Source organism: Zonotrichia leucophrys, chromosome 2, assembly GCF_028769735.1.
Source record: "Zonotrichia leucophrys gambelii isolate GWCS_2022_RI chromosome 2, RI_Zleu_2.0, whole genome shotgun sequence".
NCBI classification, from domain to species: Eukaryota; Metazoa; Chordata; class Aves; order Passeriformes; family Passerellidae; genus Zonotrichia; species Zonotrichia leucophrys.
In genome coordinates, this window is record NC_088171.1 from 30430652 (window position 1) to 30454698 (window position 24047).

At 38.5% G+C, this 24047-nt stretch overlaps 1 protein-coding gene across 1 annotated transcript in view; it reads left to right on the forward strand.

Moving 5' to 3' along the window:
- Positions 1–24047, forward strand: part of BZW2 (basic leucine zipper and W2 domains 2) — a 56211-nt gene that overhangs the window by 17292 nt on the left and 14872 nt on the right. The window contains exons 2-7 of the mRNA XM_064704420.1: positions 2921–2985; positions 9080–9256; positions 10352–10455; positions 13555–13620; positions 19501–19636; positions 23541–23650. Of these exons, the coding sequence (XP_064560490.1) occupies positions 2928–2985; positions 9080–9256; positions 10352–10455; positions 13555–13620; positions 19501–19636; positions 23541–23650 (651 nt within the window). The 5' untranslated portion in view covers positions 2921–2927. The remainder of the gene's footprint in view (positions 1–2920; positions 2986–9079; positions 9257–10351; positions 10456–13554; positions 13621–19500; positions 19637–23540; positions 23651–24047) is intronic.

Here is a 24047-nt window from a genome sequence, read left to right on the forward strand (position 1 = left end):
GCAATCAAATGTGCTGTGCAAGTTTATATGCTTCCACCCTGAATTTACAACCTTCAGCCACCACTTTTGTACTGTTGTTGGTTTCTTATTGATGAAAAAAAAGTTTGCATTGCATTCACTTTTGTAAATTTTATTATCCAGGCATCTGTTGTGGTAGCAACAGCACTTTAGAATCTCATTTTCAGGACCTGATGCCATTCTCAATTGTTGTATAGATCACTGGGTTGGTTTTGCTCAGTCTCAAGATTCTATTTCTTAATGAAGGATCCTGGGCCATTGCTTGAGGCAGTGCCTTATAAAGCCAGACCCTCACTCGAGCAGATTAAAGCACAGTACATTTAAAGCTAAATATAGAAGAAGGCATATCCTGTGTTCCTAGTAATTAACTATTCAAGAGTCTCTTCTGTTGCACTGAACCTTTAGTCATTAAATCAGCCACAAGTTGGGAGTCCTGCTTTAACTGCTTTTTTTTTTTAATCTTTTTCCCAGCTGTCTTAAAGGACATATATTTTGTTCACAGGCAACAGTTAAAATCCATAGTCAAGCTTCAGGTACATGCAAGTGTTTTTGCAACTTAATAATACACTGCATCCAAGGAAAGAAGTCTGGTGTTAGAAATTCAGTGTATGCATTTCTGTCTTTCATAGAAACTGGGAAACTGTCCAAGTGTGCTGGGTTGAAGGCTTTTGTGTGTTGCTTAAGGAAGTGGGCACTGTGACCCCAGCCTGACAGCATGTTTGTGCTCTGGAAGAGCTGTGAAAAATGGAGTTCTTACCTGCTGTGTGCCTTGCTTGACATTTTTATTGCAAACCTTTTGGGTTCCTCTTGCCATCTCTTGAAATGAATGTTTTTGGAATAAGGTGTAAGGTGTCCAGGCAAAACATAAAAACAAGTCAGAAATACCTAGGTGAATGTTATAGATCATTCTCTTTACAAATAACTGAAGGACAGAAAGACAGAGCAGATAAGTATGTCAAATCTAGGCAGTCCCTGGCTAGAGGCTGGGCTGTTGCTCATCCCTGTAGATTGCTGGATTATCTGCCTAATTAACTTATAAAGCACCTCCTGTTCCTCTAACACCGAACTGTCTCATCAGGGGAAAGAGCCTTTGGAGCTGTGCTGTGAAGGCACTCCTGGATCCTACAGCACTTTGAAAGATCCCATGATACCCTGGTTGGCCGTGTTTAACTCTTTGCAGACGAGCAGAACATTTTTCCAGAGGGCTGTTAAGTGTTGCAGTTGTTTTGAAATGCTCCTTGGTCTGTTAGAACAGCAGCTTGAAATCTCAGTGATGTGTGAATCTCAGATGAACTGCTTGTTGTGTGTTTGTGGTTTTGTGACTTACAGGATGCAAACCTTGACTCTGAACTCCACTGGCTATTTCCAGTTCATGTGCCTGCATGCAGAGTTTTTGACTGTGGATAAGTGGTAAACCTAGGCTAGAAGGAAGTGATTTGCCAAGTAAAACATTTGAAATGCTGCAAAAGTGGCCAGCTAGGGATGCTGCCACTAGAAGTCTGGTGAAAGGGAATACATTGTATAGCTGGAGCATTGTTAACAGAGTTAAATGAACTTACAGGGGTAGAGAAAACACTATTTGGATAGTAATGTGTGATTGATGGCTTTCTCAGCCATGGAGCTTGAGTTTTTTTCATTTGTGGTAGGAAGCATGTTGGCAAATCTATGTACTTCTAAACTAGACCTGCAGAGTCCACAATGAAGAAACACAAATAATACAGATTTTTGTAAAACTATAGTTATTAGAAGAACATGCTCAAAGTCTTTAATGAGAAAGTTTAATTCTGGACAAGCAACTCATATGAAACAGTGACCAGATGGCCTGCAGGGTGGGGAGTAGGTGGCCTCTAAGTGTCAGGGCTGGCAGGTGCTGTGGGCAGGACAGGATGATGACCTGTGGTGATTCCTAGTGCTGCAATGCTTCCTTTTAATTGCTGCTGTTTGCATTCAGCTCTTGGTTCAGCTGCTCTTTGCATAAGCTGAGTTTTTTGCGATGAAACTGATTGTATCCAAAGCTTAAAAATAGTTTTGTTTTCTTTAGATAAAATGACATTAATATATTATCACTTCCTGATTATTTTGACATTGTGTGTTGAGATTTGTTGTAAAGGTCTGAAGTAATACATTAATATATTATCACTTCCCAATTTTTTTGACATTGTGTGTTAAGATTTGCTGTAAAGGTCTGAAGTGTAATAGAAGCTCAGTATTTTTTACTGTTGTATGATGTGCCACGTAGGTCCTTAACTCTGTATTTATGCTCAAAGTTGATGGGGTGAGGGATTTGTTTATCTTCTATTATTTTTACAACACCCACATGCTTTTCAGAATCGAAAGTTGCTAAGATACAGTGATGCTTGTAAGAAATGTTTGATTAGAATTTGATTATTAAAACACTGTCTTTATGGTTAGACCACAAAATCTTGTCTTGAGCTGGACAGTGCATAACCCTGGGCGTGCATCTGCCTGGTGACTGTGCCAGAGAGTGGCACCTGTGCCATGCTGAGCCTCACCAGGTCGGTTCCCAGCCCTCTGCCTCAGTGGCTTCTGTGCCCCGGCATCCCCACGGGCTGCATGGGCAGTGGTTAGGTACCCCTGCCCCAGGAGTAAGGGCAGTGGCTCCATCACCTTCCCAGTCAGTTCTGAATCTTCACAGTTTTTTACAGAGATGCCAACAGCCAGGTTTTAAGAAAAACACACCTTATTGAAGTTATCCTTGGATTGTAGTGCTCTTCATCTTAAAGATAATGTGAATTACTCTTGGAAAACGTGTTAAGATTTTTCTTTACCTGTCATGTGTTGGGATTTTGCTACACTGAGTCTTTATTTTGCCTTTAGATTAAATTGTTGCTGTAAATGATAGAGTATAAATATTTTTCCCTTTTTTTCTTTCTTTCTCCAGAAATTTTATGAATAAGAATCAGAAGCCGGTGCTAACAGGCCAGCGGTTCAAAACTAGGAAGAGGGGTAAGTTGCATTACAATTTTTGCTTTATTTTCTTTGTTAAAATGACTAGAAACAGAGCAGGTGGAATGGTTGAAAGTTCAGCTAAAGAATTTTTCTCCCTTTCTTTTCAGCCATGTTAAGACTGAAGATGTTACTTTGAACTAAGCTCTATGAATTATATTATTTTCACTATATACCCTAGGACTTGATGTAAATTTGAGTTTGAGATATGAAGTCTTGTGGAGGCTTCAGTTAAAGATTAGATGCTAAATGAATTTGTAATATATTTGCATATGATAAAGAAGACTTGCTAGATGTTTGGTTTGGGTGTTTCTTAAAATGTCCTTTTCAACTAAGAAAGCAAAATATGAGCTTTTATTTAAAAGTTTAAAGAAAACTACCTGAGCTTTTTTAGTCTGATTTTCGTTTTTACTTAATTGACTCAGATTAATGCCATGTCTGTAAATGAACCTTTCTTATCTAAAAAGGTATTTTCTCACCTTCCTTCTCCATGAGATGGTGTCAGATCATTTCACTGGCCCTCCTTTCAGGTCAGAAGGAGGTCAGGAACTTCCTCTTTCACAAATATTTATTTGTCCTGTGTTAGTGTAGTCTTTTTTTTTTTTTTTAATTGTTTAAATAAAACAATTGTTTGAGTCTCAATTTACTCATTGTGATACTGATTTTCTGTAAACATGACCAACAGTTTAAGTACAGTAGAACATCCATTTTTAAAGAAAGCTGAGTGGTGCTGATTGTACCATCCAGGTATCTGGCACAGCAGATATCATCCCAACATGCTTGCTTATACCATACTCAGAATTCATTTGTTGCAGTTTAGGTGGCTGGGATGAATGCCCAACAGTCTGAGGCAGAGTGACAAAATACATCTAATTGTTTATTTTATTCGCTTCCTGCTCCTCCACCAAAAATCCAAGTCTGGTTTGTGAAAAGAAGGATTAGATTTTTGGTGGTATAATTGTAGATTATTGCAGCAGACAGGTGGGGTTCCTGTCTGTCATGAAACAGACATTTTCCATCTTGACTTTCCTGTTTCTGATCGAAAGCTAACATGTCTTAAAAGCTTATCTAAACGTCTTGTGACAGAAAATGTAAATATGAGCATTTTTTTAGTGCAGATGAGAGAAGCAAAAAGAGTTGGTTACCTTTCTCAGAAAATTTCAAATTCTGTCACAGCTCTGAAGAGCTGAATGATGAGTGTCTAGAGATTAAGATGATCATGAAGCTTAGGTAGGAATTGCAAAATAGTTTGGTTTCAGTCATGTTAAAAAGCAGTGCCAGCTTTATCTCATCTTTCCTGCCTTGCACCCAGCACTTCAATTTGTTTCACTAGTACAGTCTCTTAAATGCAAAATGTCTTTCCTATGGTGCATATGCAGTGTTTGAAAGGATAACTAATTAAAAAAGAAACCAGTGTTGTTTGTAATTAAATATCATGGTGCTCCAGTAATTAGTGTGATTAACTTTCTATCAGTGTGGTTGAGAGCTTTATGCAGTGGGAGCTGTACACTGCAGTAACTCACAGCCATATAGATGTGGCCAGAGGAGTGGAATTAGCAACTCCTAAAGAAATCTATCTGTCAGATCTGCCAGTAGAAGCACTCAGATGTGCACACTGCTGGATTGATCCCACCGTATTTTTCAGTCTAGGCCAGTCAGTTGTGGTAAATATGTTTTTTGATAAACTTGTCTTAGAAAATATTCTCTCTCTCATAGAGACTTTCACTTTGTTTTCCACTGAGTTTAGCATAATCTGTCATAGTACAGATTTGGTCTTTGACTCCTATTTAATGCTAGCAATAATTAGAATAAATAAAGATACTTGATTTGCAATTCTGTGCCTATCCCTTGGATTACTGTTTACAGTGGTTGGAAGTAGCCCTAGATAATTCACTGATTACATGGAAGAAAGAAAAGATATGAGGGGGTCCTCTGAAAGGTTGGTTGGGGTTTTTCTTTTGAGAGAGGTTTCTTAAGTGGGATTGTGGATATTAAGTGACTTTAATATAGAAATTTTAACATGCAGACACTTTTTGTACTCAAAGCATAAAATCTCTTCTTCAAAGGGGTGCCATCCTTCTTGCCTTAATATTTTAATAGCCTGCTTGGAAATTTGTAGATACTAAGTTCTATCTAGAGGCAGAGTGTTTGAGGAAAAGAAATGACTTCCAAGTATGTTTATTCCCTTAGGTTTTCAAATACTTTTGTATCTCAGCAGTGCCACAGGTCGTTAGGTCTGTGGCTTAAGACTAGATGATACTGTGGGGGTTTTTTATGCTGAGTTTCAGTATATCAGGGAGTCCTGAAATGTCACCCAGGTAGGACAGAGTGCAGTAGCTGTGGTTTGACTGTGACATTTTGGTTTTTGGAGACTGTACTGTGGCATATAACAGGCAGACAGGTAGGGGGTCTGAAACATGCACATGCTGGGGACAATGAGCTGCTTGTTTTTACCCACTTGTGTCCCATGGTACTTGTTTTTCCCTTCTGCAGATCCCTGGAGCACTGCCATCTCAGCAAGGTGTGACACTGCAGTCAGGCATCCAATAAAATTAATGCAAATGAGAGCTCTTACCACTGGTCAGCTAGCTGCAACTAATCTCAGGTTGTGGAAAACTTCTGAGCTTTCAGAGAGCAAAAAAGAATGATACAATGTTTTCAATTTAAAGTTTGAAAGTATGCTTAGTGTGCAAAATATCTTTGAGAGAGAACCATGGAGGAGGAGCTTGTAACTCTCTTTCTAGTTATATTGATCAACCAAATGAAAGAAATAAGCCTTGCATGCAGCATATATAGTGGCAGACATTCAAATCACTTTAAAAAGATTTGAAGGAAGAAAAATTATGCTGTTAAGGGAAGAACCTTCCAAGGCAAGGAGGCATCTCACAGTTCCTATCAATCTAGGAAATAAAATAGTTTGGTCAGTTCTTGGTATAATCTCTGTACCTGTTGAATATTCCTTTTTCAGTGAGGGTCAGCAGTAGTTGGTGTCTGCCCGTACTTCTGTTTATGGAGCTATATTTGTGGAGATAAGAAAATTATCTAATAAAAAGTCAATATTAACACCTTTATGTTACCTTGTTTGGCCCCTCTTCTTACTTCATGTTATCTTTTTTCTTCCACAGAATTACAGTTGTGGGCCTTCTGTTGAAGTGATAAAATTTAATAAGGACAGAGCTATGAATGTACTTGGTGATTTTCTTAGAAGCAAAAGATAGGAAATAAGGATCTAGGAACATGCTGAAAATGAAAAGCTGTGTATGGCACTGCTGCAGTGGATATTGTGTGCATCACATCTGCAAGCTACACCTGCCTCTGCCAGCCCATGATTGGATCTGTGCTTGTTCAGTAATTGTGCACTTGACAGCTCAACAGACTGTCACCACTTGTTGGTGATGGCTTCTTACTCACCCTCTTGTAATACATCAGCATATTCCTCTTCAGTACATTAGCTTGGTAGGAAAATGTTTCAATAAAATTATAAATCATTTTTCATGCAATGAATTCACCCCTTGTTCCTGTGTAAATTTTTAGATTGTGATAGACAAGAAAATAATAGGGTACTACAGATAAGAGGAAGACTTCTGGGGCAGGGAAAGAATCTATTTTAAATAGCTAAGAAATATTAATCATGGTATTTGTGTTTGTACTGAGCACTGTGTACCCGTGATACCAAGCATATAATACCTTCTAGTTTAGATGAGAACATCTTACATTTTTACATAAAATACATTTTTAAAAGTAAAACAGGATTTTTTTTCAGCTCTTAAAACAAAGGTCTGTCTTCTTGCTGGTTGATGTGTCATCAAGCATTTTTAAATTTTTTTTACTCTTCAAATAATAAATACTTACTTGGCAATCCCAAGAGAATAATTGCACTCAGATGCTTGTTTATGGGTAGAACTGTGTTTCTTGTGCACAAGTAAAACTGCCTGAAGTACACATACTGAAGTACTTATTTCAGTAAAAGACTGGTTTGTTTCTTGGTTGGTTGGCTGCTTTATTCTTTGGTTTGGGTTGGATTTTGTACTTCAAGTTGGAGGAGAGCTGCAACTGAGTGTTTGGTAACAGGTCTGGTGGCTTGGGAGGGATTCCAGTAGCATGCTTCTCTCTGGGCATTTTTTCCTTGGAGCAAAGGCACATACTTGAATTCTCCTCTCAACCTCCTGGTTTGTCCCTGATGGCTGTGCCCTGCAGATAGGAGAGGTGGTTCCTCAAAACAGACTCCAGGGCTTCATCACAGCCAAAGTTAAGATAACATGGCTGAGAGCCTGAACATCTCCAAGGTCTGGTGTGAAGTAAAAGCCTGGGAAGAAGCCATTTGCAGTCCAGAAAAGGGGCATTATTGAGTAGTGAGTATATTGGGTGCTGAGAGCGTGGTGATGGAGAGTCTGGGTTGACCCTGTGTTTGTGTGCATCACTTCAGGGGGAGCCAGAGTTGGGAGTAGATGGTTGCTTGAGCATACGTATGGTGTCCATGGAGTTGTCTCAGTTTTGGTCTGAGGTCAGATTTGAGGGATGGAGAAGCAATCCATGTGGAGATGGGTCGTAGACTCAGTCATGAAAAGCTCAGAAAAAAGGGGATCCTACAGTCTTCCAGTGCTTAGTGCTTGAGAGACAGCCTTGAACTGCAGCTGGCTCCTTGAAAGGACAAGTGGACTAATCCACTGAGCTTCCCAGTGGATGGGACACTGAGTGGAAGGGACTGCTTTGTGCCTTCCAGGTACAATTGCTGTGGAAGAAGGAGGTGCGTTGGAAGTGGAAGAGAATGTGTGAATGAGGTACTGAAGGTGCTAGAATGAGTGCTCCCCACATACATGCAGCAGAGGAGAGAGAACTTTGCTGTATGAGAAATAGAAAAGCTGTCAAAAGTAGGAATTGTCTGTGAAACAGTTATTCAATTGCCATGAAAGTACCGTGGCAGGAAGGAAGAGATTAGGGAAGAGAGGCTGTAAAAAAGCAAGGTCTCTTTATTAAGGCCTGGGATGAAAAGCTGCTCTATGAGTAGCAGGAAACAGAAGCCTGCAGCCAGAGGATGCATAAAGGCCAGAACCTCTCACAAAAAGTCTGCAAGAGTTGCAGCTGGCATATTTCAGACTGCATTAGCATATGTTTAGACAGGAATTTAACCAATCCTCAGTTATCTTAGTAAGTAAAAATCTGTGGATTGATCCTCTGGATATTTTCCAATCTTTCAAGAACTTGTATCGGTGTTTGTGTCAGCAGGTGATAACAACCCTGGGTATGAGTGCACAGAACAGCTTGCAGTTTTGTTTCTGAAGTTCTAGTTATTTTAACAGTACCAGGTGTTTCATTTGTGCCCTTTTATAAAGGCAGGGCAGGTTTTGTTAAGCTTCAAGTGGCCACAGTAAGCTGTTAACTGCGTGGGCAAAAAGACAGCAAGAGGTATGGGTAAATCTACATAAGAGTTATCTGGAGGTTGCAGTTGTTTCTGTTGTGACTAATGACCTTGACACAGGGACTTTGGGGGTCAGGCTGTGCCTTAACTGAATTCAGCAAGGGACAGCTGTGCAAAAAGCAATGTGAGTGCTGTGTTCATAGTGCTGCTTAGGTCTGTGAATATAAAGGATAAATTCTTGGTTGTATTGTGTTGCCTTAAATGTTTATTCAAAAACTAGTTTTATTAATAACTCAGTCTCCTGTTTTTCCTGAAGACTTTTTGAAAGCATTTTAGTTATGTGACCACAGTTATTAGAAGAAAAATAGCAAGAGATGAAAAGTGAAGTGTTCATACCTTGAGATTATGTACTCATACCTTGGCATTCCCATTATTCTGCTCTCAGAACAAGAGAAGAGTGTGAAGTTAGAAAACAGTAGTTGCTTTTCCTTTATTTATGTTCCCATATGTTTGTGTGTTTTGGTGTTGGGAGATGATGAGGAGAGGGGAAGCAAGGGTAAACACTGCAGAATTTCCAGAAATTATACATGCCCAACAAACTTCTGGTGTGTTGACCAGAATGAGAAGAGTATTTTAGGTGCCACAGTCCTTTCTTTTGCTGACTGATACAGAATTTTAACAAGTTTTAAAACTGACACTCTCTCTCTCTCTCCTCCTTCTTTCTCTCTGTTTCAGATGAAAAGGAGAAATTTGAACCCACAGTCTTCAGGGATACAATTGTCCAAGGCCTCAATGAAGCTGGGAATGACCTGGAGGCTATAGCCAAGTTTCTGGATGCAGCAGGCTCCCGACTTGATTATCGCCGCTATGCTGACACACTCTTTGATATCTTGGTAGCTGGCAGCATGTTAGGTAACCTGCGGAATATTTGACAGAGAATGTTGATGATCAGCCTTGCTTGCTTCTTTTGAGATGCTGTCTTCCTCTACAGTGGAAATTATAGCCTGTATTACAATTTCAGTGCTTGCATTTCATATCATAGCACTGTTTGTTGTTTGTCGTGCAGTAATACCTCGGTACTTTCTGGATATTGCTCTGAGAAGCCTTCAGTCTGAGCTAAACCAGCATATAATTGCAACAGCAAAGAGAATGAGACATGCTAACTAGGGGAAACAGAAGGATTTATTAGCATAAAAAGGTGCACTCCAGGTTAAGAGCTGCTGCAAATCTTGCTTTGTAGATGGTGCAACAAAAGGTAGCTCAGAGAAGTGAAGGATAATGAGGTGTGCTTTGTGGATGTTCATGGGACTTTTCTACAGGTATCAGTGGCAGCTTCTGGCAAAAACCATACTTTTCACTTTCCTCTTTATTTTGAGTAAGTTGTCTCCTTTTACTGGTCACATGGCTTTGACTCCTGCTTCCTGCTCTTTGGTATGTAAGAAGAAAATATGTTTTTGTAAGATTTGAGGTAGTGCAGGAAGCAGCAGCTATATACTTAGAAAATACCTAGGGAAAAACCTCTCGATGAAATAAGCCAGTGTTTGTAATGTTTATATGAGCTTGGTAAGCATTAGAGGGAGTTAGCAGGGTCCTCCAAGTACTCAGATTGCTAACACAGTGCTAATACTTTTCTCTTTGGGAAGGATTTACATTATTGTGGTGTTTAAAGAATTAAAATAATGTGTAAGGGTTATGCTCCAACCCATAGTTGTTTGATCACTCTGTGTTCTCAAGACCATCTGAGATTCCTTAGGGTGAGCTGAATCACTCAGCTCTGTGAGGACTGTGTGTTCTGCAGTGCAGCATATTAGCCAGCTGTTCCTTCTGTCAGGTGCCACCACATCTTAGCAAAGTTAGGTCTGTCTCTGTTTCTCCCTCTCCCCTGCTAACTGATGCTGTGGCCCTTTGCCTCTGTGATATTAACATAAGACTTACTAGTCTTACTAAATCTTACATTCTTTAAAGTAAGAAATGATTCCTTGCCTTTTTTTTGCTCCTTTCTCACAGCTCCTGGAGGAACACGCATAGACGACAATGACAAGACCAAGATGACCAACCACTGTGTATTTTTTGCAGATGAAGATCATGATGCCATCCGAAATTATGCTCAGGTCAGTAAAGGCAGAGCTGATTACTGTTTTCCATTTATGTGTCAAAAGGGATTAGAGTGGAACATCTGCAGACTGTCTCGGCTGCACTAGGCTAGCTACAGACCAATTGAAAATCCCGTTAATCATTAATCTGCACTAACACAGACATTTTAGGTAAGAAAATAGGATGTTTGAGATAATCTGATCACAGCTGGCAATGCTTTCTTTACAAAAAGCAGTCTTGCTTATCACACTCTACCATTGGTTGAGGCTATTTCTAGACACCACCCTTACTAATTTTGTTGACCTTTTCTGTGTGCAGACTGAAATATTTATATGACCATATTTAAAGAAACACATGCACTGTATCAGAAATTCAGCTTTTATAAGCAATGGTGTGGCCAGCAGGATCAGGGCAGTGTACATCGCCCTGTACTCAGCTTTGATGAGGCCACACCTCAAATCCTGTGTTCAGTTTTGGGCCCTCACTACAGGAAAGACATTGAGGTGCTGGAGAGTGTCCAGAGATGGGCAGTGGAGCTGGGGAAGGTCTGGACCACAAGCCCTGTGAAGAGCAGCTGAGGGGAGCTGGGGATGTTTAGCCTGGAGGAAAGGAGGCTCAGTGGAAACCTTATCACTCTCTACAATTCCCTGAAAGGAGGCTGTAGCCAGGTGGGGATCTGTCTCTTCTGCGATGTAACAAGTGACAGGATGAGAGGAAATGGCCTCAAGTTGTGCCAGGTGAGGTTTAGATGAATATTAGGAAAAATTTATTCACTGGGAGTTGAAAACATTGTGTTAGACTGCCTAGGGAAATGAAGTCACCAGTCTCAGAGATATTTAAGAGATCTATAGACATGGTAGCCTAGGGCCATGGTTTAGTGGCACTTGGCTGGGATAACAGTTGGACTCTGTGGTCTTAAAGGTTTTTTCCAACCTAAACAATTCTATGAAGTGCATGAATGACAAAAACTATGAAGCTCACGCCTCCAACCTTTAGTTGCATAACTTGTTAGGAGTTTGGCATATATTCCAAGAGCTTTCATTTCTCCTGCATATGTGATGTATAATTTCTTCCTGCAGGAATAAGGCTTGCATAAATAGGCCTATGTGAAATTAATACAAAAAGCCAGTGAACCCTAAAAGATTCTTGAATAGAAACTAACTTTGCACAACTCCTTAATGGAAGGTAATAATTATATGAGAAATTACAGTAAAAATTCTATGGAAAGTTCAAAGCCACCATGCAATTCTGGATACCAGTAGGATTGCATAAAAATGCAATACCCTTGCAACTCCCCTATGTCAAAACCCTTACTGTTAATTAAGTATGTATTTATCTTTTTAAATCACTGGTTATTATTGGAATGCTGGAGACAGTGACTAAAAGAATAAAAGCTGCTGTCCCTGCTAAGGTGTTTGGGGTGATAAGTTCCTGGAAAGGTGCATAGCTGATTTAGAGTGCTGAGGTCAAAATCTGCATTGGTAAAAAATATTTGCTTAATAGCAGAAAGCTCCTTTAAAAAATATCTAAATAATCTAAATCAGTGAAATATACTTATTTTTGGAAAGGGAGTCGATATTTCTTACGCATCAGCTTTATCATCTCTTGAAAACAGAGTATGCTGCTTCAGGAAAATCTCTGTTATCAGTAAATGCATTGATTCTGTCTTCTTGAATTTTAATATTTTAATGATCTTTTGAACACAAATTGGCAGTGCCAGTCCTCCGAGGAGAAATTTAAAGTGAAAGATTGCATATTGAAAAATGGAAAGGAAGGCTTCATCTCAGGATTTGAAGGAGTGGAATTCTCAATGGATTGTCTGCACTTCAAACCAAAACCCACCAAAATAAATCAACATTTTGTAATTAATGCCTGAAGAGTTGTGTCCTTTTATTGACCTTGCCATTTTTTTGTACATCATGAAAAATAGAGCTCTTACTGTATTATGAAAATGTGGAGTTAGTCTAAAATAGTGTTAAGATCTTTTTTTAATCTAAAAGATACCTAGAAGGTAATTTCTTACTCTGTCTCCCAAGTAGTATGGCTGGTTTTTTATGGATTTAGTTATGGAAATGATTAAAAGTGAAAAGTCTTCAACTCAAAAGAAGTTAGTATTGATATTTTAGCTGATTATTTGCATATGAAGTCATGCTTCTGTCATTTACAGAGACTTAAAAAATATGCAGAATTTTATTTGGAAATACTAAGATGAATATTACTTTTTCATCTTTATCTTATTTTATTATGATTCTGTGTGTGTCTACTTCTCAGCATGGCCACACTTGATTTTCCACTTTTTCTGTGGCAAAATACTACCAGTTAGGATGTTTGGATGTATTTTATATTATGAAAACTGAATTGAAGCTTTCTAAACCTAATTTTCCTTCCTCCCCCATCCAGTGTGGCAATAATGTCATTTGTTCCCCACATAAGCCTTTTTACCTGTGACAGTGAGTCATATGCTTTGTGCCTCTGTACAGCAGTGCAAGTGATGATTTGTTTATTTAATTTCTTATCACTTCCTTCTTCACCTTGAATGAACTCTGCACCTGTGCTGCTTCTGGTTTCATAGTCTGTGGTCACATGATGGGAAACAAATGGTCAAAACTGGAGAACAAGTGGTTCCAATAACATAATGGTTGTAGAAGCTTTGGCAAATGTTCTTCCTCTTTCTGTGACAGTCGTGTGTTTTGCTGTAAACATTTATGTTAGTTGATTTGCCAAGATATTGCATCTTTTGAAGATGCCCACCACCCTTACTTCATCAGCTGAGAGCTTCCCCAGGGCTGCATTATTGGAGGAAGGGTGCAGTTACCCTCCTCCTCCTCCTCTTTCTCTCCCTTGCTTTTATCTATGGATAGGGTGAAAAGCAGAGAAGGAAAAAAAATTTGAAAAACATGAAAATACTCAAACTGCAATAAATTCTCCCATTCAAGCATTGCTCTATGAAGCAAGAATAACAAAATTGAGAGAATTTTGGATGTTTCATGCTCTCCATGTGGCAGACAACACTAGAGAAATCATTCTGCAAGCTGCTTATTTCCCTTCACTTTTTTTTGTAAAGAAAGGTGGCTGTAATTGTTACACTTTTTAAGTTAATCTGTGTTTATCTCTAGGTCTTCAATAAACTTATCAGGAGATACAAATATCTGGAGAAAGCATTTGAAGATGAAATCAAAAAGGTAATGTTGATGGCAGTCTTTACTGCAATGATAATATTTTTACTATATTTCTAATATAATTGTATATCTACAAATGTGATGCTGCTAGGTGTTTTATTTAGCTGTGCTGGAAAAGAGGATGGAATCTACAGGAGGCAGCTTTACTCTGCAAATTCAGCTCTGTGGGAATACTGCAGGAAGCACTTGATGTATCATATTTTTGAATTAATGAGTCCTTTGGTTGCTGTGACCAAACTCACTTTCTTATTCCAGACTTTTTTGTGCAAAAGTTTGATACACATTGGAATATACCTCTTAATGAGAAGTGGTATTACTGTCATGCAAATAGAACATCTTTCTGGTTTTTTTCCAAAAAATGAATGCCAATCTGCTTTGTAGAATGTCTCTTGGTGTATGAATATTAAACCACTCCTGCACTGTGAAACGAATCCTAACCACAAGTTTTTTGTATTTGAGACCACAGGTATGGGTAAGAGAGAGTCCTCACCAGTGGCAGAGTGCTCAGGATTTGTCTCTTAGACTGTAGTGGCTATTTGTGGATACTGTTTTGTTTTGTGATGCTGAATTCTAAGGAGACAGGAAAAGCCAGGGTAAAAATGTTTGAAAAACAACATACAGATTTATTTTGTCTGTTTTGAGTTCCTAGTAACAGATGTAAATATCTTTTTCTAATGGCCTGAATAAGTAATAAACACTGTACTGTTCTGTAACTTAACAGGCATGCTGGTAGTGGCAAAACTTGTCCCATGACTAAAGTGTCATGTTTGTTAAACATAAAAACGTGTTTCCATATTATTTAAACATTGGAAAGGTTGCTGCAAGGGTCAAATGAGGGCACATTTGGAGCTTGGTAGCTCACCAGCACTTCTTGTGCCTGAATTAATTTGGCTTTGATTTATACATTCTTGCTCATACAGGAAATTATTTTTACACTTGTGGCCAGCGTGCCTATCAACTGATGCTGATTACTCAGTACATCATTCTAAAGACCTAAATTTACCTCTATCCCCACACAAATCTAATGTTCCTGCTGTTAATTACTGTAATCACTGACATGAGAAGCGCTGACTCACAGCATTCAAGTTTCAGAGAGTGCTCAGCATATTAAGTAAATGCCATGTCAATTCAAGCCGCCTCCGCTCATTGCTGCAACTTGCTTGGCTTTGCATCCTCTTCAGCTTCCAAAAATTCACTTTGCACTCTTAGTGACAAGATGAGACTATGGCACCTCCACTGCCATTGCCTTTAAAACCCTTGAGGACTACTTGTAGGTGCCTTTTGCTTACCTTCTCTCTCCCCCTGCCTGTGTGAATCCACAAAGTGGCTGTTTTCTCATTTAGGAGGCTGCAGGGTTTTTAACTACTTAATCCTTTAATCCCTGCATGGTGAAATTTCTGCAGGAGCAGCTGCCCATGGAGGTCCAGAAAATAGATACATTTGCATTTCCAGAAGGTGTTTCTGCTAGACCAAAAATGGCTGCAGTTAGTCAATGGTTTAATATGTAAGAGAGTGACTCGTTGACTTTTTTTTTGTGGGTCCTTGTCCCAGCAATGAAAGTGATGTTTCTGGCAGACTCATTAGGCAGATAGAGCACTTGGGGGAAAATTAGCTCTTCTCATAGAAAAAGGCATGCCAAAAAAAACCAAGGCAATACCAGCAGTTTCAGCTAAAGAAGCAGATGCTGTCAGTGGGACTTTCTTTCAAGGGAGATTATTTTAGATAGCAGTATTTGCACAGGTATTTGCTTTATGTCTTCTAGATCACAACTTCCTCATTAGGACATTGTTTTCTACCATCTTTCCCCTTTTTGTCTGCTTCTAGCCTTCAGTTATTTTATTTCTTAACTGTCTCCCCAAAATTGCCACTTACTCATTTTTCTAATGGCATCAGCAAACCATATATCCAAGTTTTACGTCTAAATTATTTTGTGCAAGCAATTTCAACAGATGTTGTTTAGATGCATTGCTCACTTGCTGTGCTTTGATGTAGGCACCTTAAATTTATATGAACATGGCCCAGTGTACTGGTATAGACCATGACATTTTGCAATAATTTCAGTAAAATTCTAAGTTAAAAACTTGTGTTCTTCTTTCTCTACATAGGTATTTCCTTGGATGAAGAATGCAGTTATTTTCTGTCTATTTAGGATGTTTGCATGTTTAGGCAATTTTCTATATAAACTTTTTTATATCAGATTGGGATAAGGTGCAGTTTTATTTTTTTGTCTTAACAGTGATAAGTGTTACCGAGTCATACCAGAATGTTTGAAGTACTGGGAGATGTTGTGACATCCCCTGTTTGTGTTCCTAGTTTCCCAATGAAAGAACTGTAATTAAGCTAGGAATTAGGGAATAAGAGGAGAATAACATTCTGAGATTGGATAGGGAGTGAGCAGAAATGCTTTAAGTCAGCCAGATGAAAGGCAAGACTCAGTCAGCAGGTGTCTGTTGCTGTATTAGCTGCCTTCTCCATTGCTGACAGTTCAGTGCTGTCTGCAGATGTGACAAACTGTCAGCAGCAGACCAGATAATGAAGACATAAAAAGACACCATGATCCCTGTTGGGTAGAGTTCCTTAATTTTCACCATTTAAGATTTCTGGATCACGAGGGGTGATCAGAAGCACTTGTTTTTCTTGTGTGCTTTTTAATGTTGCATGAATGTGTTTACTTGGGCACATCTTCTATGCCCAGAAATTGTGCTTAAAAGACTTTTTCTTTAATGACAAAAACAACATGGAACATCACATGAGGCCTGTTCTTGTGCTTATTAGGTGTTCTAAATTTCTGTTTATATCGTTGGGAGTTCTTGCAGATATCACAGAAATACAAAATAATGAGCCAGAGCTGCCCTTTTTATGCCTGGAATGAGTTTGTATCTAAGGAAAGCAGTAATGTCTGTGCTTGGCTAACAGCAGGGAAGCATTAGCTTGGAGAGTGTTCTGTGGGTGGTTGAGAACTATTCTGAAGTGTCTTGGACATTTTGTGACTTCCCTGCTGAGGTTTGTAATTGTGATGCTAAAAGAAGAGTGCTTAAATTAATCAGCAATAAAAATTTGAAGTAACAACTTAGAACTGAAATTTAGGTTCTGTTTCATGGTTTTTAAAATGAGTTTATGAAAGATTTGAGTTTTCCTATCACCCAGTCTCCCCCTAAACTGTTTCACAACTGCTAGAAAGTATAGAATAGTATCCTTAAGTAACAGAAAAGGACAAGTCTAGGTTTGAGCTGCTTTTGAAAAATATTAGTAAAACAAAAATTAGGCAAGTAGTGCCAACAGTACTTTAAGTAGCGAGGGATGTGTAGAAGATAAAGGTTCTGTTTAAAACAGAATTTTACATGAATGGATATAACTGTTCCTGATCTACACATTACTGATAAAAGGATGGAGGTTGGAGCTCGGAAGTATACCAAACCTGGTCTGTTACATTAAAGGGGTCAGTGTGACCACTTTCTAATCAAAATCCTCGTCTATTGGTTATTTAGAAGCAAAAGAAAAAAGATTTAAGTGGGCTACCGAGAAATCTGAAGCTGTTTCCTCTTTATTAACAGTCTCAGTACTTCCAGGAAAGAGGTCTAATTCTGATTTTTTTTTTCTTGTGCAGATCTCATTTTAGTACATTATTATTGATAAAGCTTATATAAAGAGAGCTTTAAATCCACAGGCTTCCAGTTTACACTAGGATTATATTGAAATTCTGTAAGAACGTTCTGTTTTCCATTAAATGTGGCCTTGGAGTTCCTTTGCCTACACCATTATACACACCAGTTAGTTGCTGCATTTGGAAATACAGCACACCATTTGTTTCTCAGGCGTATATTTAGAAACAGTAACTCCATTCTTCTGCATCCCAAATTTCATGCATTTTGTGATTGAGCCACAGTTTGCTGAAATAAAATTACACCTTGAGATTTGGTAGTTTCATAATTGCTCTTTTAAGCTAAAAGTGTGTGTTGCAGTCATTTATTTGGCTGAAGCCCACTGAAAAAAATAAAAATTCCCAGTGATTTGTCTGTGGCTGAGTCATTCAGTCCTGTGTAAGCTGTAATTTAAAGCTGATGTTATTATGTAAGTACTGTATGAATGAGGGTTTTTTTCAGTTCTGTTCACTGATGCAGAGCAGAGCTATTCATAAAACACTGCATGCGATTTAATAACTTCGTTAGTTACCTGAATTTTTAAAACATCACTGCATTCAGAAAGTTTTACATTTGTTGATAAACTGTTTGGATATCTCAGAGAAGATCTCTCACTATCCATAGTAATAAACAAGTTCAGGGACATGTGTCATATTCTGTCCCTTTGTATGGGTAGAATCTGATAATTAAGAAATACCCTAATGTGGAAACGTGGTGAGAATTTTCTGTCAAAACAACCTGTTTTGCTTTAATTGCATTTGTTGCTCATGTAGAAAAGAAAAAAGGGTGTCCTGACAGCAGAAGGTCAGGACATCCTTTTGGAGGGGTGCCATTTGTTCTTCCTTGTGAAGAAAAAAATGAGTATTCTTTTTAACTGCAGAAAATTGTATCTGCAGTACTTTTTTTTCCCCTTCCTCTGTGGCAATGGTACATTTGTAAGCTAGCATTTGATGGAATCAGCAGCTTTTTGCATTGAATGAAGCTGTCCTTTATTGTCTCAGCTCTTTTTTTCCCATCATCCATATTGTGGTAACTAACACCACATTAAGAAAACATTTTTGTTAACAGTAATGCCATTGACAAAATCTCATTCTGCATGGCTTTTTTTTCTGCGATAAAGGAAAAAGAGCATAATGTACTTCATCAATGTAGTCTTCAAGGCAGTAATTTTAACATATGAAATTAAGATTTTAAAAATAGACTTAATTGCCAGTTTCAGAATAAAAAGGTGTATATATAGCTCAGATCTTCCAAGATTATGAGATTTGTAATTTTTTCTCAAGCTATTTGTTTTCTCTTGTAATTAGTACTGGGAATGGCAAGGTCTTAAATCAGCCTGTGTTCCTGTCTGTCCTTTGTCAGCTTTATCAATAGTGTCTGAACCTGAAATATATTTCTTATTTTAGCCAGTAAAAAAGTCTGTTGTAATTGTGCTGTGTTCCCTAAAAGAAAACCAGGAAATTTTCCCATCCTTTCATTGTCTCCATGAGCAATAGTTTTCGAAAGCTAGAAAACAAATTGTAACACTGCATGGCTTAGCTGGAAGTCTGAAAATGGGAACAGGCAGGCTCCTGTCTGTGATCCTGTAATTGCTGTGTGTCTCAAGCCTGTGGCAGATACTTTTGTCTTTACACATGCACACATCTATATGGAGAAGACCGGTGTTTTATATCTAAGGCTGTATCCTTCACAGAATCATAGAAGAGTTTAGGCTGGACCTTAAAGAATCATGGAATGGCTTTGGACCTTAAAGACCATCTAGCTCCAAACTAGATGGGCCAAACTGCTATGGGCAGGGCCATATTTTACTAGACCAGGTTGCTCAGAGCTCTGTCCAACCTGGGCTTGAACACTGCCAGGGATGGGGCATCTACAACTTCTCTGGCAACCTATCCCAAAGCCTTGCCACCCTCACTGTAAAGATTTCTTTCTAATATCTAATCTAAATCAGCTTTCTTTCTGTTTGTAGCCATCCCCCCTTCTCCTGTGAGTACCTGCTCTTGTAAATAGTCTCTCTACATCTTTTTTGTAGGCTCCCTTCAGGTACTGTCTTGTGTTCTTAGAGAAAGTGAAACTACAAGAGATCAGTGAAATTACACTGTCATGCTTCTGGGTAGATTTTGATGTGATTGCTGTGATTTGTATTGAGACCTCTCAAGAAATAAGAAATAAAGCTGTTAATTACTGCCTGTTGTCTACCTGTGCCTCAAATAAATACTTTTTTTCCTTGTCTGGCCCCCAGCTCCTGTTGTTTCTTAAAGCCTTTACTGAGACAGAGCAGACAAAACTGGCAATGCTTTCTGGCATCCTGTTAGCCAATGGGACTCTTCCTGCTACAATTTTAACAAGCCTCTTCACTGACAATATAGTCAAAGAAGGTAATGTTCCTTATCTTTTCTTATCTTAGCTTTCTTATACGAGATGTATTTTATTGCAATATATTATGTATGTTGCAATAAAATGGAAGTTGGAAACTTGTGAATGTACAACAGAACCAGAATTTTAAAGCAGAAGCACATACAGACAGCAGTGGCCAGCATACTTTTTGAAATCTTGTAAGAGGCCAATCAGACAGAAAAAAGCCACAAAACAAAAACCAACCCCAGAGGATTTATGGTTTTTTGGAAGTCATACTTGTGTATGCAAAGTTGTAGAATTTATGTGTCATTGTGGTACTGTAAAGTTGTGAAGTACAATATCTGTTCCAGAGATAGATCTGGCATTTCTTCAAGTGTTGCTAATATCTTGTGAGTGAGAAGTGAGACAGATCCCATGTAGGCCAGTGGGATATTGCAGAATAAAAATCAATCCCTCATTTTACCTTCATACTAGTAGTGATCAGTGATTGATAAACTTTCTCATGAATTTTTGTTTATTACATGATGAGTAAGTGAGTTCTCTCAGTCTTAGGGTACAAAGCCTTTTAGAGATTACTTTATTAAGGATTTTGATATATATTTATAGGACATACCTTGGAGACCTGATTTTAAACTGCTGGCTCAACAATTTCTTTCTCTCACAGTTCTGACTACCTGGCACAATTGCAAATGTACTGGTTGTGTTGAACAGTTTTCATGACCTTTTTTTTGTTTTGTTTAAGAGTTATGTATAAGCTAAAATGTATTCTAATTTTCATTAAAAAAATTATTCTAACTTCATGTTCTCATTTGCAGCATGCTAACCATTACATTTGTTTTCTAAATGCTGCAGAAAGAAAAGCCACAGCTGCAGCTTTGCTTTGTCATCACTCATGGCTTTTGAAATCAGAATTAAACTAGGAAAAATCTCAAACAAAAGCACTAATCCATGTGTTTAGGACGATTGTCTGCAATGCATTTAAATGAAATTCTTCCTAGTTATGGGACGACAAGAGGCATTGAAAAACCCAAATTTTTAAAAATTATGGAAATTTAGCATTTTAAATTTAGTATTTTAAGAATACAGTTCTTATTTGCATTAGGAACTTAAGTTTCTAGGAGCCCTAAACTTTTGTCAGAGCTTACATATACTTTTAGTTCTTGGTTTGTATATACTAAAAATGCATCCATGACAGCATTTGAGGAAAGATTGTTCAGTCAGTATCCTGGGGTAGATATTTTATGCAAGGATAATTGAAGATGCAAAGTTAGTTTTAAAACGGGGATCAAAGCAAGGCAAAACAAGTAGTTCATACATGAATAAACTCAAATATTTCTTTGATTTACAAAAAAAAAAACCAATGCTGCAGGCAGGTGAGGTTAAAATACACAAGGAAACAGGTGAGCTGAAGGACTTGTTGATCATCATGGGACTTGTAACATTGTCTAAGAAATGGCTGAAAGTGAGAGGTCTGTCAAGTTTGAGTGCAAATAGCTAATTTATTTTTAGATTACCTTATTTCAGTGTTATCACTACTTTTACTGTTATATATAGATGGAAAACAAAATATACTTTTATGGATTGCTGCCATACTTGTAGTAGAGACAGAGAAAGGTCTAGGTGGTGGTGGTGGAATCTTGCCAAGGTTAAGTGTACCTTTCTTGTCCCCTGTGCTGGCAAAGTAATGCAAATAGCAGCTAATGGGGTTAGTCAATAAAATAAATGACTGAAATTACTTTCTGCAAATAAGGGGGAAAAGAATGAAGCAAACATAAAGATAAGAGCTATTTAAAGGAAAAGAGTGGCAGCACGTGCACAGAGTATAGGAACAGGTCAGTGATAAATTTGGACTGTAAATGAGAAGTAAGCTTGAAAATACGTGGGTAGTGAAGCCGTAGAACAGCCTCCCCCTGTTTTGGTGTAATCCCAGCCAGCAGTCAAGCCCCACACAGCCGCTTGCTTACTCCCTCACCAGCAGGATCAAGGAGAGAATGGGAGGGGTAAAATCTGGAGAACTCATGGGCTGAGATAAAGTTTAATGAGAAAGCAAAAGTTGCACACACAGGGAAAGCAAAACAAGGAATTAGTTCACTGCCTCCCATGGACAGGTGTTTAGCCAGGAGAGCAGGGCACCATCACATGTAATGGGTAAAATGTTCCTCCCTTTTTGCTTCTTTTCCCTACTTCATATACTGAGCATAATGTCACATGGTCTGGAATATCCCTGTTGTCAGTTGGGGTCATCTGTCCCAGCTGTGTCTCCTCCCAGCTTCTTAGCCAGCATGGCAGATGGAAAAGCAGAAAAGGTCTTGGCTCCTTGTAAGCCCTGCTCAGGAATAACAAAAATGTATCTGTATTATCAATCCAGTGTTCAGCATAAATCCAAAATAAAGCCTCATACAGCCACTGTGAAAAAAATTACCTCTACCCCAACTGAAAACAGCACACCCTCTAACACTGATACTGGCATAAAACTTGTTTTGTTTGAAGCTAAAACTAGCAAAAATATGTAGAATATGTGTATTGGGACAATGCTTGGTGACAGAGACCATTCCATTCAAGTTTGGTACTGGGCACATAAGCTCATGGATAGGCTGAAGGGTGTTTGCAGTAGGTGCCTAGGTCACCTGCTGGTTGACCAGGCTTTGTTAGTCTTGGTTAGTCAGCTTGCAGCACTTAGGATTGCTGCATCATGTCCAACATGTAAACCAAGCCCAGGAAGTATTTTGAGGCCTCTCTTGGCCTGGCATGCTGCATCCCTGGTTCTGTACAATATTTCTCTAAGGATCATGTCTCACCACTAAGCTCCTGAAATAAGCTTGCCAAAACTGCCACAACAGTCAAGATGTGTAAAGACTGTCAGTGAACTTTACAGTGGTCTGGGAATAGTCTCTTCTGTTCTTGTTTGGTGATTCATTTAGTCAAAGTATCCTAGAAATAAAAATAATGAGTATCTATCTATAAGGTGGCTAAGACTGATGAAACTCCTTCTCACCAGTAGCTCCCATGTAGCTCTAAGAGCTTCTGGACTATCTGGAGGTGAGACAGAAAACCACAGTGGGCAGCTGTAGCCTAGGATAGTGCTATTGGCTATGCATTACCATTATCACTGCCTTCAGTAGCCCTGGTGTTGGTGTGAGTGTAGGATGGAGAATCACAACTGACCTACAGGCAGCATTCCCCAAGGATGAGCTCCATCTCCCAGACCTTTTAGCTTCCTTCAGCTCCCTGCCCTTGCAGTGGAGAACCTGGAGCAGTTGTGGTGGTGCTGCTGCTCTAGGAAATGGGACATGTGGGCTTAATGGTTTATTAACTCCCCTGGGAAATCCACAGCTAGTGGAGGTAGAGTTAGTTTGATTTAATACACAAAATACTAACTTTTGCCTCGAGGAAGGAATTTTTTTCACTTGAACTAGTGTTTGTGCCTGGTAAAACTGGCTACTAAATGCCTCCTAGGAGAACATTGTACAATCCGTCACCTTGAAGTTGCAAAGTTATTTAACCCTATCCCAGGATTTGCTAAGAAAAAATCTGAATATATGTTTTTTTAGTTCTTGTTCTTGATTATTCTTTATTGCTTTATGCCTTTGTTTCCTGTCCATTTAATGCATAATTTTCCCTCTTGCATTGTAGTTAGTCTGTGAATTGGGAATGTAGGAAACATACTTGCAAGAAAAATCTTTGAACAACTGAATGGAGACGGACAATACCAAATGGAAAGATTTTCAAACCATCTAGCATAATTCAGAAAACTAATTTTGCATTAAAGAAGAAAATAGGCATTTCAGCTCTATATGTTTCTGTTGTCAAAAATGTATTTTCATTCCACACTCTTGTAACTTTTTTGTAACCTTGTACTTCTTGTAGTTAGCTCTAATTTATGTTGAAAATTGCTGAAACAGGTTTTGTGCTTTTCTCTGATAGGGATTGCAGCCTCTTTCGCTGTAAAGCTTTTTAAAGCATGGATGGCAGAGAAAGATGCCAATTCTGTTACCTCTGCTTTAAGAAAAGCCAACCTCGATAAGAGATTGCTAGTAAGTACAATATATTTTCAATAATCTTTATCTCTTCCAGGGAGAAAGAAGGAAATGAAATGCAGATGGTAGTTTGCTGTAAGCATGTTAACTCCCCCTCAGACTCTGTTAGCATTTCTAAAATGTTTTGAAACACAGCAATATTGTTATGGCTGTAACACTGATACAGGTTCAGGAATATTAAGTATCACATGGTTTTACATTCTGTCTCTGTTTTTCCTGTAGTCAGATGCCTTCTGAGAGACTGTATATGTGGGGCTTGGGAATTAAATAAATGGTGTTTTTTTCCTAACTACTGCTAACAAAACATACCAGCATATGGGCATAAGAAGCTCTATTTCTTTAAATATGTTTTCCTTTTGCAAATGGTATCTAAAGTATAAGGAGTTAGATTTGA